This window comes from Bos grunniens, chromosome 29 (assembly GCF_055505025.1).
Source record: "Bos grunniens cultivar Pamir isolate PY7600 chromosome 29, Bosgru_T2T1.0, whole genome shotgun sequence".
Taxonomy (NCBI): domain Eukaryota; kingdom Metazoa; phylum Chordata; class Mammalia; order Artiodactyla; family Bovidae; genus Bos; species Bos grunniens.
The window spans coordinates 14,785,770-14,799,381 of record NC_141193.1 but is presented as its reverse complement, the minus strand read 5'-3'; the positions used below and the strand labels follow the sequence as shown (position 1 = coordinate 14,799,381).

General features: G+C 49.6%; 1 protein-coding gene and 1 pseudogene across 4 annotated transcripts in view; one reads left to right on the top strand and one right to left on the bottom strand.

Moving 5' to 3' along the window:
- The window catches only part of APLP2 (amyloid beta precursor like protein 2), a 62,584-nt gene extending 49,328 nt beyond the window's left edge, over positions 1–13,256 (top strand). For 2 of the 4 annotated variants that reach the window (XM_086383127.1, XM_086383124.1), the window contains 7 exons: positions 3,025–3,124; positions 4,532–4,684; positions 6,060–6,095; positions 8,626–8,711; positions 9,401–9,475; positions 9,966–10,121; positions 11,823–13,256. In XM_086383127.1, the coding sequence (XP_086239253.1) occupies positions 3,025–3,124; positions 4,532–4,684; positions 6,060–6,095; positions 8,626–8,711; positions 9,401–9,475; positions 9,966–10,121; positions 11,823–11,924 (708 nt within the window). In that variant the 3' untranslated portion in view covers positions 11,925–13,256. The remainder of the gene's footprint in view (positions 1–3,024; positions 3,125–4,531; positions 4,685–6,059; positions 6,096–8,625; positions 8,712–9,400; positions 9,476–9,965; positions 10,122–11,822) is intronic. The other 2 variants (XM_086383128.1, XM_086383125.1) reach the window with 1 other exon arrangement.
- On the bottom strand, positions 11,153–11,383 carry LOC147342182 (translation machinery-associated protein 7 pseudogene; annotated as a pseudogene).
- Positions 13,257–13,612: the final 356 nt, after the last annotated feature.

Sequence of the window (13,612 nt, the reverse complement as noted above, 5' to 3'; positions counted from 1 at the left end):
TGTAAACATATGTATCCCATACTTTTTAATATTAAGTATGTTCTATTTAAATTGTTTCTGGAAGCTTAGAGATGGATAGTTGTATTGGCGAGATACGTCAGTTTCTTTCAGTTTATTACTGGTTAAGGGTACCACCAGAATTAACATTTAAAATCTCTTTCTAGGCAAACATTGAGTTGTCCAGAAAGTTCATTTGGGTTTTTCCATAAGATGGTACAAAAACCTGAACGAATATTTGGGCCGACTCTATATCAAGCACGTCTTAAAACGGGACTGTCTTGTACAGTTTCGTTGTTGTTTGGATGCCGTTGGGTCCCGTGTCTTGTCCCCTGCTGTATCCCACCAGTCTGTGCAGTCGTCTGTAGGTTGAAAGCAGGTTGTTTCTGGACCCGCTTTCTCGTTCTGGTTTTGTCTGCATACGACTTGAGTTTTACTCTCGTGTTCATAGAAATGAACTTGCCTACAAGACCACTAGCTTCCTTTAAAACAGTTCGCCTGTTAGTTTTCCTAGAGGGCCTTGAAATGATATAAGTGGTCTTTCTCTATTACTTTCCGTATTCTAAATCCAGCGCTCTGCAGGCTGTGGGGACATGGTGTGCACAGGCTGGGAACCTGTCCCCTCCCGCCTCCTGTTGCTTGTGTGGTGTAACTGTGGGGGAACTTCCCGGAGGCCCTGTGTGGTTCCCCTCCAGCCGCATTCACTGCCTGGTTCTGCTCCAGTATCTGACTGCACAGTTGAATCCTTGTGGGCCCTTGAGCAGCTCACAGTTGTGTGGTGTTAGTTATGTGAGCTGTAAAAATGGAGAATTGTCCTTTAACGTACGAGCCCACCTTGGCAGCTGAGTGTTCAGCCAGTGAAAGAAATGGGGCTCCTAAAGAGTGGGGAGGACTTGGGGACCCGGGGCCTCTGCTGGACCTGGAGTTGAGGCTGTGTTTGAAGGTGGACGGGGTAGGGGAGGAGGAGAAGAGGCCAGCAGACTTTGGGCGGCTTCCAGAAAGCTCAGGCCAGGGAGCTTGCATCCTGACAAGAGGTTAGAATTTTTCAGGTCTACTCAATTTTTTTCAGTGTAATCACATTTTTTTCTTTTCTTTTCTTTTCTTTTTTTTTTTAAGAAAACTAGACTATTGTGAAGTATTTTACAGAGAAGCAGCGTGTTTCATGTGGTTAGAGTAGCAGGACAGATGAGACCTCAGTCAGTGTGGTCAGTAAACCTTCGAGCCAGGAGGCAGGTGCCACACGAGTGAGGGCCCCGGGAGGCGGAGCATCTTCTTAGAGCATCTCTGCTGCGTGCTGTTTACCGTCTGCTCAAAGCCGTTAATTCTAGGGCAGCTCAGCCCCCAGATTACACTAGCCTTTGCCTGTTCCCTGTCGTGTTATGTAAAGTCTAGAAAACCCCGAACACGCTGAGCCTCTTAGATCCTGTGCACTTTGGCTTGAGGCATAGGTGATGGGCTGCCGCCTCACTCTGCAGCTCCAGGGGGTCCTCCAAACCCCCTGATGCCCAGTGTCCCTGCCTGCGGTTGGTCTTGTCCTCGAGGAAACCATCCTCTGACTGCGAGTGTCACCACTGCTGAGATCAGACCAGGCAGCTGATGGTTCCCTTTGCATTTGCATTTTTTCTCTAAGGCACTCAACTCGACTCTGGTACTTTCCCATCAATTTACTTGATTGAAAGAATGGCAAGTGTAAAATTAAATTGCTTTCATCCTTCCTTTTAAAGGTCAGAGAGACATCAATCTACAATAAAAGCCTCTTTCCATTTAACTTCAGTTTTTATTTTGACCCTTCACGTTAATGGCTTCAAGCCCATATAATTAATCCATTGGCTCAGAGCGCCCTCTTGAGGAACAGCTTGGTGGCGGCAGGTGTAACTGGTGGGATTAGCCTTCTCGAGGACCTTGTGTGGTCTGTGGCCACCTGCCTCACACTCACTGTGTCATAGGGGCGGAGGTAGCCCAAATCTTATTTCCTCCATAGTGAAGTAGCTCAGTCATGTCCAACTCTTTATGACCCCATGAACTGTACCCTACTAGGCGCCTCTGTCCATGAGGTTTTCCAGGCAAGAGTACTGGAGTGGGCTGCCATTTCCTTCTCCAGTTCCACCATAAAAAGCTCTGAAATTCAGGGACCACTTTAATGACCTTTTCCCCCTCTTTTTTTGGATGAACTACTTTGGAACTTTTGCATTCAGAAAAGAAATGAGCATGGAAGATATGGTAGCTATGTCTTTGTTATCACTCGTTAAATCAGGCTTGTTTATACCTCAGTGTGAAGCTTTGGAGGCATAGCTTGTTTAGTTAAAGTGAAAGTTTTAGTCACTCAGTCATGTCTGACTCTTTGTGACCCCATGGACTCTAGCCTACCAGGCTCCTCTATCCATGGGATTTCCCAGGCAAGGAGTGGGTTGCCATTTCCTCCTCCAGGGGGATTTTCCTGACCCAGGGCTGGAATCTGTCTCCTGCATGGTAGGCGGATTCTTTACCACCTGAGCCACCAGGGAAGCCCCGTTTAGTTAAACAGGAATCACCTGTCCTCTTGCTTACAGTGATAATCATTTCAAGCAGCTGCTTCACTAAGCACACTCCATGAATGGTCCCACCCCACAAATCTACTTTTTAACCAGTGATTTCATTCTTTCGTGACTTCATTTAGTCTGGCCAGTGGTAAAAACCGACCAACTGGTTTCCTCTTTCACTCAGAAAAACCTTCCTGAGTATCTGACATTGTGCAAATGAGGGTTCTTTTTTTTTTTTTTTTTAAACAATACTGTCGGGTAATGACACTTTTTAAAGTTTCCCTTAACTTGGAGCACTCCGTGTGGATGAATCCTTAAGTCACTGAGTCAATACCCCACTTTCTTACACCGCAGTGGTCAGTGAATATGGGTTGGGGGGGCAAGTCCTACTGCCCCTCTGACCAGCTGCTTTGCTGGAGAACACAGGCCTTGGTAGAGCGGGTGGGTGTCCGGCAGGCCCGGCTGTTCTGGTGACAAAGCCTCCTTCCCCCCGACCTCGTACTCGCAGGTGATGACGCATCTCCATGTGATTGAAGAACGGCGGAACCAGAGCCTCTCCCTGCTCTACAAAGTCCCGTATGTGGCCCAAGAGATCCAGGAGGAAATCGGTGGGTGCCAGCTGTGGGCGTCAAGGTCAGACCATGCCGGATTAGAGAAAGGAGGCTGGGCATTAGTGCACACAGGCTCACGTGGTCAAGTCCTGGGCTGGCAGCCACAGAGCCTTGAGTTTCACTGACCTTGACTCTTGTTACCGGAAGAGAAATCTAGGGTGTGAAGTTGCAAGGGACTGGGTATGCGTCCTCTTAACCCTCCCCTCTGTAACTGCTGGTATATTTCAAGGCACCTGTTCACACCATTCTCAGTTCCTCTCCCTCTTCTGGTCTTTCCCTTCATTTATTCAACAAACGTTTGTCGTGCCTACTGTGTAGGCACAATGCCTACTGTGTGCACAGAGTAGAACGTGCACCAGTAGACCTCCGGAAGCTCACGTTGTAGGAGGAGAGGACAGGAAGATGAGTGTCCATGGTGGGGTGTGTCCTGTGCTGGAGGTGGAAGGGTGGGCTGGGGAGGTGCCTGGTGGTCAGGGTGCCTTGGAGTGCGGGCGGGTGGAGTGAGGAGGGGTGGTCTAGTGATGAGGAGGAGCCCCCTCCCTGCAGAGACCCCCAGCAGGAAAACAGCAAGCACAGGAAGTGACGACTGCAGAGCCTGAAGTTGAGAGATTTTAGCAAAATCAAGGAGTTTGGATTTTATTCTGGGATAACAAAGTCGCTCAAGGGTTTTAAACTGGCGAGTGACTATATCTGGATTATGCTTTTTTAAACAATGTGAATTTTTAAAAAATTACCAGGTTGCTGTGTCGAGGGTTGATGAAAATTGGAAGTCACCAGAAAGCACTTGTAAAAATCCAGGGGAGAGGGGCTGGCTAAGTGCCCTGAGACAGGAATGGGAGGAGCTGGAGGGGTGGGTGGACTTGAAGGGTGCCTTTCAGAGGAAGGGTGAATAGGATGTGCTGATGGGGTGGGTGGGGCAGGGAGTGAGGGGAAGAAAAGCACTGGATATGCCCTGGTTCTGAATGGGTGGTGGGGCCAAACAGTGCCGAGGTACAGCGTGGTCTTCACTTGTTAAAATGGAAACTGCCCTTGGTAAGTGGTCGGCTCTCAGGTAGACAAGCCAGATCTCCGGGCTATAGGGACAAGACACAGATGTGGGGGTCATGATCCATGGATGGTATTTACACCTGTGTCATTGGAGGAAACCACTTAGAGTGAATTGCTAGAGGAGAGAGGGGTGCTCAGGAACGAGCCCTGGGGTTCCCAGTGCTGGGGCTCTGCAGTCTACAGAGTCAGAGGTGCACCCTCAGGTGAGAGGAACAGGTCGTGGCCTGAATTGTGAACTGGTGAGACTCCTGTTTAAACAGAGCTTGCATCCGACCAGATTAGTCCCGTTCAGGCTGTCCTGTGCCAGGAAACAATATCCTTCTGAAAACATGGCTCCTGGGCGTCTGTCTTTATCAGATGAACTGCTTCAAGAACAGCGAGCCGACATGGACCAGTTCAGCTCCTCCTTCTCAGAAACCCCCGTGGACGTGCGGGTGAGCTCGGAGGAGAGCGACGAGATCCCACCGTTCCACTCCCTCCATCCCTTCCCATCCCTGCCTGAGAACGAAGGTGCGTATGTGCAACAGGCCAGCCCAGCAGTGGGACCAAGGGCAGGGAGGGACGTGGTTAGAAAATGGAAATCAGATGAAGGGAGGGGTGGGGGTGTCAGGGGGCTGTGTTCCCTGTGTGGCTCGGGCAGGCCAGGGGATGGGGTCCACCAAGCACCTTCCGAGTGGGGCACCTTCAGAACCTCGGAAGTTTGTGGTGTTTCTCCCTTGTGTAGACCAAAGCCTAAAGCCCTCTGATGTCCGTGGCCACTAGCTGCGTCCAGCGTGTGAGGCCTAGATGTGGAGGCCCCTTTGCAGCTGAAATAGCACTTTGGTGTCCTAGGCTGTCCTTGACTTTCCCTCACGGTCTTGGGAAGTAGGCGATGGGAGGCTCCCTGCTGCATCCCAGGTCTGCAGTGTGCTCTCAGAGCCGTGAGTCTGTACCAGAAATAAACAGGCTGCTGGTCCCAGGCCCTGAGGCCAGGGTGTGCCGTCAGCTTCCGTTTATTTGTCTGCTGCTGTCTCGGCCGATGGCGGGGATGATAAAAACAGTGGCCGCCGCTGTCCGGGCCCCCACACACTCCAGCCTCTGTATGCGGATGCTTTCCTGTATATTGTCCTTCCCAAAATAATGCTCTCAGGAAGGGACTGGAAGTGTCCTTTCTGGGTATCCAGGGTTTAAAGAGCGTCAGTGTCTGCCTAGGGCCACATAGCTCATGGGTGGGAAGGAAGGACTGGAGCCTGAGTTGAGGCAGTCCTGAGTCCTGGGCCCAGACCCAGTGGTGCCACCAGAGCGGCCCAAGAAAGTGGGCACCCAGTTCGGCCTCCAGACCCCAACACAAGCGTCTTCTTCTAAACCTACTGTCTCAGAGGTGCCGACTCAGAACCGCTGAGCCTCTGATAGTACAAGAGAATCCGAGGAAGGAGCCGGACAAAGAGGTGCCGCCTCGCTCCCCAGCCGTTCCCTCACAGACCCCCACCCTTGCACCCTTGCAGGGCTGCAAGGGTCCCTGCTTCAGAGCTTGTTACTGGCGGGGGCATCTTAGATGTTTGTGAACTAGGACCTTGTCTCCTTGGAAAACCACGACGAGGAATAACTTGTGTTTCTGTTACTTTCTCAGGAAGGTAACTTGGGGCTAAGCTAAATGATTTAGAAATCTCACAGAAGCCCTCCCGAGAGACCCAAGACTCCCTGCCTTTTTCCCCTCCCCTCCAGTCTTGCTGTAGCTCTCACGATGCTGTTTGCTTATGGGGAAGTGCAGGCCCCTTTTGTAAGGAAGCATGCTTTTTGTTTATGTTACAGAGAAGGTCTAAGGTAGGAATTTTGAAAGAAGGCGTTTTTTTTTCCTTAATCTCCTCTTGTGCTGTTTTGTTTTTGCTGCTTTCCTTTCTGCTAGACTCTCAGCCGGAGTTGTTCCACCCAATGAAGAAAGGTTGGTTTGTCACAGATGTTCCCACTAAGGCCTTCATTCCCTGCATTTGCCCAGAAGTTTCATGCTCTGCTTCATCCCATCATTAACTTTTTCCACCTCATCCCTTTAGATGTGGCTGTGAGGGGAGCCAGTGCAGCCAGACCTCCGGCACCTGAATACTGAGCAACCAAAGTAGATTCTTCATAAACCCTTTTAATCTGGGTGGACTTTTAAAAGTATATCCAGTTTAAACGGGTTGGTTGCCAATTGCTGGCATAAGTAAAAACACACTTGTGGTCAGGTGGAGAGTCATTTTATTTTACCTCTCTTTCTCTGCCGCTCCCACTTACATCTTTTCCCTTTCTTCTTAGCTGTCCCTTGCTTTTTGTCCATGCCCAGGTGTCTTTGTTTCCAGCTGTCTCATGTCCCCTGAGATGTAGCGTCCCTTTAGGACATGGTAGAAGCTGATGGATGAAACAGGTTGAGACAAGTGAACTCCTGATGTGATAAGTGTCCAGTTTTCAGACAAAGTTAACTGCGTGTGGACACAGGCTGCAGGCTTGCAACCTTGGTCTTGTGTACCCCACTGCGCACACCGGAGGTAGGGGCCTTAACTTTCTTTTCTAGATAAGGCAGTTGAAGAAGCCTCAGCTTCCATGAGTTAAGTCATGAGCTGAAGAAGCAGAGGAGCCAGCATTTGAACCTGGCTTCTTCAGTCTCCCGAGCCCACGGTGCTTCTGTTTCATGGGACGCAGTGTGCCTGCAGCATTTCTGGGTGGGCGGGCGGCCCATCCTGAGTCTCTGTGAACAAGGACGCACAGACTGACTGCTGTGTGCTGCGCCCCGGCTGAAGGGTTGGAGGTGGCGTATGTGTTGGTTTTCAGAATACAAGGGTGTGCGAGCTTGGTTTTATTCCCTTGGGTGTTCCTCTGCGTCACTGGAGGACATTCTTCTGAGCAGCACATGTGTTTAGATGAAGACGAATTTTCTAAAAGTCTAGCTGGCTTTCACCTTTATGCTTCAGCTGTTATTCACTGGAATGGTTTAAACGTTAACTTTTGGTCTCTTAACGTCTCCTGATTATTCATTCTATATAACCAAAGTGGTTTTGGTCGACATTTAAGAAACACATGTCTTGTACCACCAAAAAAAGTGTTAGGACAGTCTGCACATTGGCAGTAGGGCTTTGAGTCCATTGGTTCAGGGCCACGTTTTTCAAATAGGATCCTGCCTTAGGACCTTGAAATTCTGACGAGAGAGAGAGGGATGAGGGGAGCAGTTCGAATCGACTGGGCTTGGTCATGAGCATCTGTGCGCTGAAATACGGCCTTACTGTTTCATTGACGTTCTGAGGCTACAGAAGCCAGCCCTGCTTTAACTCGCCCTCAAATCAAGTTGTGAGACTCTTTTAAAATGAACACTTTGGGGGGAAAGCTGCCTGCTTTCTGGCTGCATTCTAATGAGTGAAGTATCAGCTGGCCAGGGGTTCAAAAGCTGCAGTGTAGTGACTGGAGGCTCTGGGTCCAGCCCAAGTCTGGCTGTGAGCCGGACACCTTTGCCATGGCCAGGCCTCTAGCAGCCCGTGGACAGCGAGCTTTGTAGATTCCCATATCGGCATCTGACTCACCTGCCATGGTCGCCTTAGAATGCCAAGTGTGTTGCCAGGTTGATCTATTTGTAAAAGGTCAGGTCACAGGCACCTATAGCACTGTGTTTGTTATTATTAACAAGACACTCAAAAGAGAGCTGGAAGTCACATGCTTTGGAGCGAAAACTAGAGGATTGCATCTCACTCTTCCTCTCGCTGTCGTTTGGAACGCCACGCGCAGGTGATGCTAGCTCAGGCGATGTCTGACCTTGACAAGAGGACAGTTGACATTCTTGCTCTGTTTATGGAGCGGTGCTGTCCAGCCTGGTGTTAGAATTCTCCCTGTGTAGGAAATGCCTCCTTCCTATTCAGGATGTGATGGTCTGGTCCAGGCCCGGGAGGGTTACAGCATAGTGAGAGACAGAACAAGACCAGTCATCACACACAGTGATTTTTAAGTACCATGACCTGGGAATGTCTCCCCAAAAGATCTGCAGCTTGAAGGACAGATGGGCAGGTACAAGGGAAGGGAGGGCATTTCAGCAGAAAGACGGTGCTCGAGGTGGGCGTGCAGGGGTGACAGTTCTTCCATTCGGAGCCCCGATGGCAAAGGAGCAAGTGGGGATAGTAGGTGCTTGGTGATACCACAGGGGTCGAGGGTTTTTCGGTGCTGGAAGGCCTTTAGACCCAGTTTCTCTTTGTAGTTCAAAGCGCGTTCTCTCCTGAAGGCTTACACAGTGAGCACCACATCCTCTTCCTGTCCCATGACACCCATCGGTCCTGTGTCCCTCATCCCTGTGGAGCATAACGCATCCTCCAGGATGGGAGCAAGTAGCACATCGAGAGCCGGGGGTGGGGGCATGCCGTGGGGGCTCCCTGACTCTCAGGAGGGAGTCTGCCACTTCTGTGAGGCGGACGTGAGGTCAGCCCACCTCGGGAGACAGCTGCGCTCTCTGCACACAGGATCCGCACTGGGAGAGCAGGACGGAGGACTGATCGGGGCCGAGGAGAAAGTGATCAACAGCAAGAAGAAAGTGGATGAGAACATGGTGAGCCGCTTCTCCCTGCTCCATGTCCGAGTTAACTTTGAGAACGATCAGACACTCCCCCGATGGACTCCCACGTGTCCGTGCCCACAGGGGAGCACAGGGCGGGCTCCCACTGCCCCTGCAGTTGTGCTCTGTTCTTCAGCATCTACATATGAGACGGAGCAATTCTTTCAGCAGTAGCTCATCTCTTGCTATACAGTGGAAAATAATATTTGCAACTAAGAGTATGAACAAATGTGAGAGGCTGTTTATAATGATTTAATAACTTGAAGTGGAATAGAATCACATTTGGTTCGTTAGCTGCCTGAGGTTTATACCTCCTGCTAATTACTTTTCTAGCATTTTTATCACTTAATGTTTCTAGATTATCCTTAACTGAGTTTGATATTTGAACATGGCTACTGGATAGTCTGTCCTGAAATACCTCCACAATGGTCACTTAAAGGAAAAGGCAGGGGACAGCCCTTAAAGGACCAACTGCTGTATGGTAATTTTGCACCCAGCCCTGCTCCTTTGTTAAGGGGTTTGGTGAGTGGACCTAGGAAGCGTGGCAGAACTGATGGGATGCTGGGTGTCCATCCAGTGTCTGTTTCCCTGCTCCAAATGGTATACGGAGCAGCAAAGAAGTAGTTACCCGTATGCTCAACTTCCCCTCCCTCTCAGCTGGTGACATTTCCCCGCTGTTTCAGGTCATTGATGAGACCCTGGACGTGAAGGAAATGATTTTCAACGCTGAGAGAGTTGGAGGCCTCGAGGAAGAACCGGTATGCGTTTTGTTCCAAAACCTGATGGCAGGTCTCAGGTCAGCCTTGGCTATTTTCTCTCCCACCCTCCCAGTTCAGGGGGAAGACGGAGCAGCACCTGCTATCTAAAGTTATCAAGGTCCCACGTCCCCCATTTTCCTGTACTTTCAGATAAGAAAGATTAGCATCCCCATGAAGGTAAAGGAAGGGCTTCCCTGATAGCTCAGTTGGTAAAGAATCCACCTGCAGTGCAGGAGATCCTAGTTCAATTCCTGGGTTAGGAAGATCTGCTGGAGAAGGGATAGGCTACCCATTCCAATATTCTTGGGCTTCTCTTGTTGCTCAGCTGGTAAAAAAAAATCAACCTGCAAAGCAGGAGACCTGGGTTTGTCCCTGGAAGGAAAGGATAGGGGCCCTCCCCACCTGGATAACCACTTGGGCAGCAGGGTCCTGGCACCCCGCGGGCTTGTCGTCTCTCACACCCTATGGCCTGTCTGTTCTGTTGCTTCAGGAGTCTGTAGGGCCACTGCGGGAAGACTTCAGCCTGAGCAGCAGTGCCCTCATCGGCCTGCTGGTCGTCGCAGTGGCCATCGCCACCATCATCGTCATCAGCCTAGTGATGCTGAGGAGGAGGCAGTATGGCAGCATCAGCCATGGCATCGTGGAGGTGAGCCGTCAACGAGCTGGACAGGACCCGAGCGTCAGCTTAATCACTGTGTTATTTGGCTCCCGTCTTGGAAGTCAGCCCCCGCTGAATTAAGCTGATCCTGTCACAAGGGCTGTCACCAACATTTAACATTGATTTGGGCTTTGACTGTGAATGTGAGGAAGTCGTAAGAGCATTTTATGCTGAGAAAATGGTTTTCTCAAATTGTTTCCTTAGTGTGTCCCGTTCTTTTTTTCAGGTGTGTTAGATGTTTGAGAATGAAGGACCGCTAATACTGGTTTTTTTAACTTTTTAATATCTGTTTATTATTAGTTTGCTTCTTTTGACTTGGTTTCTAAGGAGCAAGCCACGTAGGTGTGCGACAGGTCAGGTAACGATGGCTATGTGAGTGAACTGAGTCTTAAACATATGAAAGAGGAATAACACTCTTATTTTTCAGTAGGGGAGAAAAAGCAGCAGGAAATTCAGAAAGAAGGAGCCAGACCAGATTGTTTTCTGACCCGTCTTTCGCTCATTTGTACTCAGAGCTGTTTACTTAGCACTGGTTTTTAGTGGGCGGTGGGAATGCCCACGGTGCCCTTATTCCAGAAAAGGAACCTGGTAAGGAATAGAATGCAGTTGGGAAAATTAGTCCAAGTGCACTTGGTTATCTGGTTTCACCTCCTCCTGGACCCTGATCAGGTGGTAGGATTCCGGAGCTGGAGGAGACCAGAGGCCATCCGGTCTTGCTGCTGGCAAGGCTCGCCCTCGCCCAGGCCGCGCCTCGTAGACACAGCAGAGCAGAGACTTGCTGTAGATTCAGCTCACCGTTCCCTCCAATGTGGACTCTAGGTTTCAGGAGGCTGGCCTCTCTGACCCTCTTTTCTTTTGTTATTATTATTTTTTTTTTATAAAAAGTTTTAAATGTACAAAAAGTTCCAGGACAATACTTCATCCTACCTAGAGGTGTAGCAGCTGCTACAGCAGGGAATGCGGATGTCTGCACAGGAATGGAACTAAGGGTCCTCACCGCCTCGGACGCAAGGAACAGCTTACTGTTTGCCAGATTCCTTAATTCCACCTGTGGCCAGGGGTACTTTCCCCATGATCTTCCCTTTTAGCCCTTCGAGTGTCTTTTGCTCCTCCTTCTGTTTATGCTTGAATGCCTTACCCTCCTCGTCTGTCTCCTTGGCTTGCTTCTTAGGTGGCTTCAGGGGCCTCTTGGCACCTTCACAGCCCAACATGGCACCTGCCGCCCCTTCCCCAGACCCTGCCACTGGAAGCAGAACTCTCCGTCCCAGCTCCTGCGCTGATACCTCCCCCCATTTTCTTTTTTTATTTCTTTGGTTTCGTTGGGTCTTAGTTGCGACACCTGGGGTCTTCAGTGGGGCGTGCGATCTGTCATTGCAACACGAGGGCTCTAGTTGGGGTGCGAGGGCTCAGTAGTTGGATCGAGTGGGCGTCATTGCTCCACGGCATGTGGGACCTTCATTCCCCAACCAGGGATCAAGTATCCCCCGTGTTGCAAGGCTGATTCTTAACCACTGGACCACCCGGGAAGCCCCCTGACCCTCTTCTCTTCTTTCTTCTCCTACTGGATCCTCACCGCCTGCTCTTGTCTCGTCCGCGCCCGTGGTCCCGGGGATCGCACAGTTCACGTCTTCTGACACCCTGGCATGTTCTCCTGCGTTCTCACAGTGCCCACCGTCTTTTTTCCTCCAGGTCGACCCGATGCTCACCCCAGAAGAGCGTCACCTGAGCAAGATGCAGAACCATGGCTACGAAAACCCAACCTACAAATACCTGGAGCAGATGCAGATTTAAGCGGGGGAAGCGCAGCGCCAGTGGAGGGAGGTTGGGCGGGCAGCAGACGTCCAGAGGTCTGGATGGACGATGGACCGACAGTGACTTCCAGAGGAATTCCTCGACACTCAGATCTCCTGGAGCATTAAGACTATAAAGTACTACTGTAGAGTCACAATTTCCATTCTTTTAAATGGGCGAAAAAATGTTAATATAACAATATATGATATATAAACCTTAAATGAACAAATGATCTATTGCAGATATTTGACTGATGTAGTTTTCTTTTTTTAAATTAATCAGGAATCTCACTTCTATTGTATCGTCTCACACATGCTCTCTACTGAAATGGAAAATGTTGATTGTCAATGATAGACCGAACATGCTACATGCGGGCTGTTTGTTCCAGCTCCACTGTGTAAACCACCTCTTTAAGGCTCACTGTCCTGGTTTTTATTTAAAAAAAAAAAAAAATGAAGAAGAAGAGGCAGTATTCCCTTTAAATGGGCTTTCAGAAAGTTGCTGAGAAAGCTGAATCAGGAGCTGTTATTATTGGTTCTTAAAGTACATCACCATCCCCTCTGAAAATGCCTTTGAAGGACCTTTTCTCGGAGATCTGGTGCTCCCACCGCTGGGTACCAGGGTGTCTTCTCACAAGTCCTGTCACCAGAGAGGTGCTCAGAGCAAGCTTTTGCGCTTCAGCATCTCTCAGCGAGCCTGTGTGTGCAGAGCAGGCCCACTGCTGCGCTCCTTCTCAATCCAGTTCTTCCACAGAAATTAGCCTGTCGTTGGTACCTGGCGACCTTCCTCTGTCTGCCATTGACTCACCGTAGCTTCTGACCACGCACGTCCTTCCCAAGTGATGTCTAGATGTGCAGTTTTCCTCTTTGGGTAATTCCCGGCCCCCCTCCCCCGTCAAGGCACTGGTCCGCACCATCCACTGGGAGAAGACGGCAGGAGGAGACGGCCAGCGGCCCGGGGAGAACCAGGGAGGTGTGCTTTTCTGTGGAAGGTGGATGTTCCAAGCTGTACACGAATGACCTGTAGACCCCATGGAAGCTCTGAAAGTTTTGTTTCATCCACATGAGTCTCTGTGATGCTTGTGTAGTTGATGTTGCTGCTCACAGCTGCTTCTTTTCCTTTTTTTTTTTTTTTTTTAATTCAGAAGGTTCTGGTAACCTGTGGTGTATCTTTTTTTCTATTTCCCTGTGATGTTTTTTTTTCTTCTTCCTCCCCTTTACCCATCCATGTCTCTTCCCACTATGCACAGATAAACTTCACCTACAAACTCCTTAATCTGATCTGTGGAGAATGTACAGAGTTTAAACACATCAATAAATACTTTAACTTCCACCAGGACTCCGTGTGTCATTGGCCTGGCGTTACTTGTGGTGACGGCTTCAACCCTCCACCCCAGAGGGTGGGTGGCTTCCTTTTCTGGAGGGTCACTGACAACTCAGCGGAGGCAGGAATTGGTCCAGCAGGCTGGACTCCTGAGCTTGAATTGCATTTTTCATTTAAAAAATTTAAAAAAGAGGAAAGGTTCCTTCAACCTCAAAGCTTATGACATTTTTTTATCTCAGAGAAAGTCTTTCATTATTTCTGTAATGATTTCCTCCACTGTATTTTATGTTTTCTAAAACTGTTAACTGGTTAAACCTCTAATTGCTCCTTTTTCTTTATAGTCTGTAATCTGGGTGATTCATTTG